Here is a 4,321-nt window from a genome sequence, read left to right as displayed (position 1 = left end):
TCTATCTATCTATCTATCTATCTATCTATCTATCTATCTATCTATCTATTTATCTATCTGTGATAGCACATATCTAAACAAGTAGAGTCCAAAAAGATTAAGTGTACTAAAGTCACAGAGCTTAGTTGTGTGGTGCAGGGGTGTGACTGTAATGGTACCATCTCTGTTTTCATTAACAGTGATAATGTCTTGATATATTCATTAGAATTTTAAGCTGGAAAAGTTGAAAGTTGAGGTTGAATTTTTGATCTTTTGCTTGCTGACTGAAATACCAATGACCACAAAACAACAGCTTGCTCTCTATTGCACTGTGTGTGTCCCCAGCTGATGGGCAAGAACACGGAGTCCATAGTGAGTGTCGAATTGTCTGAGATATTGGTCAAGTTAATAGATCTCATGATACTTTAGTTTGCTGGTGAGGGGATATAAAACTACTTATCAGGTTATTGTGAAGACTGAATTATTACATATAAAATGAATAGGATAGAGCTTGGAATATAATAATGTACAGTAGAACCTGGTTTGGTTTTTTTGAGAATAAAGAAAGAAGTCTTAAACAAGCAAGCAAGCAAGCAAGCAAGCAAGCAAGCAAGCAAGGAAGGAAGCAAACAAACAAAAAACAGGAAAGAGAATAAGCCCTTTTCCAAACTTAGAAACACTTGACAGCCAAAAGTACTTTTCAGGGCAGAAAACAACCATGAAATTGTGTGATGTGCTCGTTTCTGAGCTCTAGCAAGGCGGTGCTTTTTTGTGCTTTTCCAAGCTGATCCCTGTCTTATGCCTCTACAGTTACAGATCTGGGACACTGCGGGTCAAGAGAGATTTCGCTCCATTACCCAAAGTTACTACCGAAGCGCCAATGCCTTGATCCTTACCTATGACATCACCTGTGAGGAATCCTTCCGCTGCCTTCCGGAGTGGTTGCGGGAGATAGAACAGTATGCTAGCAATAAGGTCATCACTGTGTTAGTGGGTAAGTAAGGGCTAACGAGGAAGGAAATTGATTTGAGTGCGTCAGAAAATTTATGATCATTGAATGCTAATGTGTTGTTATATGTAGAATATATATATATACCAAGAATATAGTATATTGTTACCTGAGTTATGTAGTCAACATTCAGTTATAGACTAGAACATGAAATTAGTTCTGTCCCATAGTGATAATTTAGAAAAATAAACAAAAATACTGCTGATTTTCCTATTAGTGTAGATGAAATAGTTATAAGACGGTGGATACTGCTAGCATAAAAGTAAAAGAAATCTTTCAAGTTGATGAGGAATTCATATTGAAGCTTTTTTTTTTTTTTTAAACTTGGGTGAATTTTTTCTTCTTACTTTATGCTGACTTCAGACATCTCTCCTGTATTTCAGAAATCCACTAAGGGGGATGCTGCAGTTTCTTTCATCCTGTAGGAGGAGCGAGTCTGTTTAATGTGGGAGAAACCCAGAAAATAACCCTTGATTTTCTATGGTGACAAATGCACTCATTAAAAACGGAACCCCAGGCCTGGGGGATAACTGAGTTGGTAGAGTGCTTGCTGTGCAGGTGCGAATGCCCAAGTCAGATCCTTGGTACCCAAGGAAAAACCTAGATGTCGCGTCTTTTGTTTGTAATCTCACAGAAGGATGAATAGGCAAGACCCCGGAGCATTGGTGGCCAGCCTAGACTAATCATGGAGTCCCAGGCTCAAACCCAAAACACAACCAAGGTGGAATGCATCTGAGGAACAAGTTTGACCTTTGGTCTTCCTGTACATGTTTGTGTACATATACAGGCAGGCACATGTGCATGCAATTGCTATAAAATGGACCATATAAACTCTAGTTGTGATAGAAACGGGGCATCAGCTATGTACTTGTTAAAATATTTTCTCTCCGGAAAGGAATTTTGCTGTATAGTCTCATGACTTGAATTTTAGAAATATAGAAAACTACAGAAAGCATCATTAAGTTACAAATTATGGCTAACAGTAAGCTGAGCAAACATTTTATTATTTTTTTGCTGAAAATTGATTTTTCCCCACATATTATATCTTGATTATAGTTTTTCCTCCCTCTGCTTTTCCCAGTGTCTCCCTACGTCTACTCCCATCTGAATGGACATACCATTTCTGTCTCTCATTAGTAAAACAAACAGGCTTCTACAGAATAATAAAATAAAATGAGCTAAAACAAAAACTAACACATTGGAGTTTGACAAGACAAGTAGAAGGAAAAGCGCCTAAGAGGAGGTACAGAATCAGAAATCCATTCTTTTGCAGACACAGAAACCCTGTAAGGGAGCTGGAGAGATAGCTTAGTGATTAAGAGCACTGGCTGCTCTTCCAGAGGTCCTGAGTTCAATTCTTAGCAACCACATGGTGGCTCCCAACCATCTGTAATGTGATCTGATGCCCTTTTCTGGCATGCAGTTTTACATGCAGATAGAGCACTTAAAAATAAATAAATCTTAAAAAAGAAATCCTGTAAAGTCGCTAAATTAGAAGCTATAATATATATATGCAGAAGACATAGTGCAGGCTCTGTAAGACCTGTGTATACTACCTCAGTCTCTGTGAGTTCATATCTGCCTTGATCATATTAATTTAGAGGGCTGTGTTTTCTTGGTGTCCTCTAGCTCCTTTCTACAGGCCTCCCCTGAGCCTTGAGGGGAGGGATTTGATGGAGACATCCTGTTTAGGGCTGAGTGTTCCAAGGTCTCTCACTCTGCATAATATTTGGATGTGATCTCTATATTTGTTCCCATCTGCTGCAGGAGGAAGCTTCTCTGATTATAGCTGAACAAGGTACTGATATGATGTATGAGTATAGCAGAATGTCATTCGGAGTAATTTTATTGCTACTTTTTAATTTCCTATAGTAGTATTTGGTTTTACCCTAGGTCCTCCAGCTATCTAGTCTCTGGTTCTTGGACACCTAAGCAGTGTTGGGTATATGAGTTCAATCTTGTTGAGTGGTGTTGTGTTAATTATTTAAAATGGCCTCTGGCTCAGGCCGACTATCTAAGCCACAGTGGCTCTGCCTAGCCCAGCCGCCATGTTTTTCGGCTGGAGGCCACATGCATGCTGCAGTTAGAAATGGCCAACTAGAAACACCAGCCCTGCCACCCACGAGACGTCAGCGTGGGAGATGGCTCAATCTCCCACACTGTCTCTGCAAGGCTGGGCATTGCCTAGACTATCCCGTCATCCACATGGGCCCAGTAGAAATATGAGACTCTAATGCTTAAAGATTAATCAAGGGCTTATATATTTGGTAATGATCAGTAACAAGATACCCATTCAATCAGAAGTGTAACCCAATACCAACCTAGATATACCGACTACCTTTGACTGCTACAGACACGTGAACATCTGCCTTCATCTCCCTCCCTCTCCCTCTCCCTCCCTCTTTCTCTCTCTTGTTCTCCTCTCCTGTCCCTAGCTCCTCTTCCTTTTCCTCTTCTCTTCCTTTTCCTCTTCTAACTCCTCCCACCTTAGCTCCTCCTACAAGTGAGCCTTAAGTCAAATCAGATATTGGTTGGTTACTTCCACAAGCGTTATGCCACTATTGCCCTAGTATATCCTGTAGGCAGGACAGCATTGTAAATCTGTTTGTGGCTAGCTTGGTGTTCACATTCTCTTTTGGTAGTGTGCAGAGTACCTTCCTGTACCAAAGACTCTAGACCATAGGCCAGCTCGACTTCTCTATGTTCAGTGAGTTGTATGGGTATTGTCTTCTGCAATGGGGCCTTGCTGTCAGTTTCTGGAGTGCAACCTATAGTCTTGGCAAAAACCTAGGTTGTTTGGGCATTCTATGGGATCCCTATGGCCAACAACTCAAGGAGATGTAATACAATCCCAATAATGGAAGCTTCATTTAGTGACAAGAGATGGTCAGTTAGGGACTCTTCTTCCCTATTATTTGGTGATTTCATTTAGATTGCCTTCTCTTACATATATATTTTAGGAAGCTTCTCTGTGTTAATTTTCCATACTACCCCTCAGCTGGCCCTTAATTCTAGCTGTCTCTCCTCAAATTCTCTCCTTCATCCCCCTCATCAGTCCTCTCTCCACTTGATCTTTCCATTCCAGCTCCATTTACCCATAACTATTTCTGCTATTTCTTTTTCCTAACAAGATCTTTCTGCCCCCTCTAAACCCTTACTTTATACCTAACTTCTGTGATTATATAAACTGTAGCATGCTTATCATCAACTTAATAGCTAATATCCACATATAAGTGAATGCATAAACATCATTCTCTCTCTTTCTTTCTTTCTTTCTTTTCTTTCTTTTCTTTCTTTCTTTCTTTCTTTCTTTCTTTCTTTCTTTCTTTCTTT

At 40.0% G+C, this 4,321-nt stretch overlaps 1 protein-coding gene across 2 annotated transcripts in view; it reads left to right on the top strand.

Annotated features, from left to right (window-relative positions):
- The window catches only part of Rab30 (RAB30, member RAS oncogene family), a 33,319-nt gene that overhangs the window by 22,903 nt on the left and 6,095 nt on the right, over positions 1-4,321 (top strand). For both annotated transcript variants that reach the window (XM_028770658.1, XM_028770657.1), the window contains one exon: positions 790-973. In XM_028770658.1, coding sequence (XP_028626491.1) covers positions 790-973 — 184 coding nt within the window. The remainder of the gene's footprint in view (positions 1-789; positions 974-4,321) is intronic.

This window comes from Grammomys surdaster, unplaced genomic scaffold (genome assembly GCF_004785775.1).
Source record: "Grammomys surdaster isolate TR1022 unplaced genomic scaffold, NIH_TR_1.0 203, whole genome shotgun sequence".
In the NCBI taxonomy this organism is placed as follows: Eukaryota; Metazoa; Chordata; class Mammalia; order Rodentia; family Muridae; genus Grammomys; species Grammomys surdaster.
This window is presented reverse-complemented; position numbering and strand designations above follow the sequence as displayed.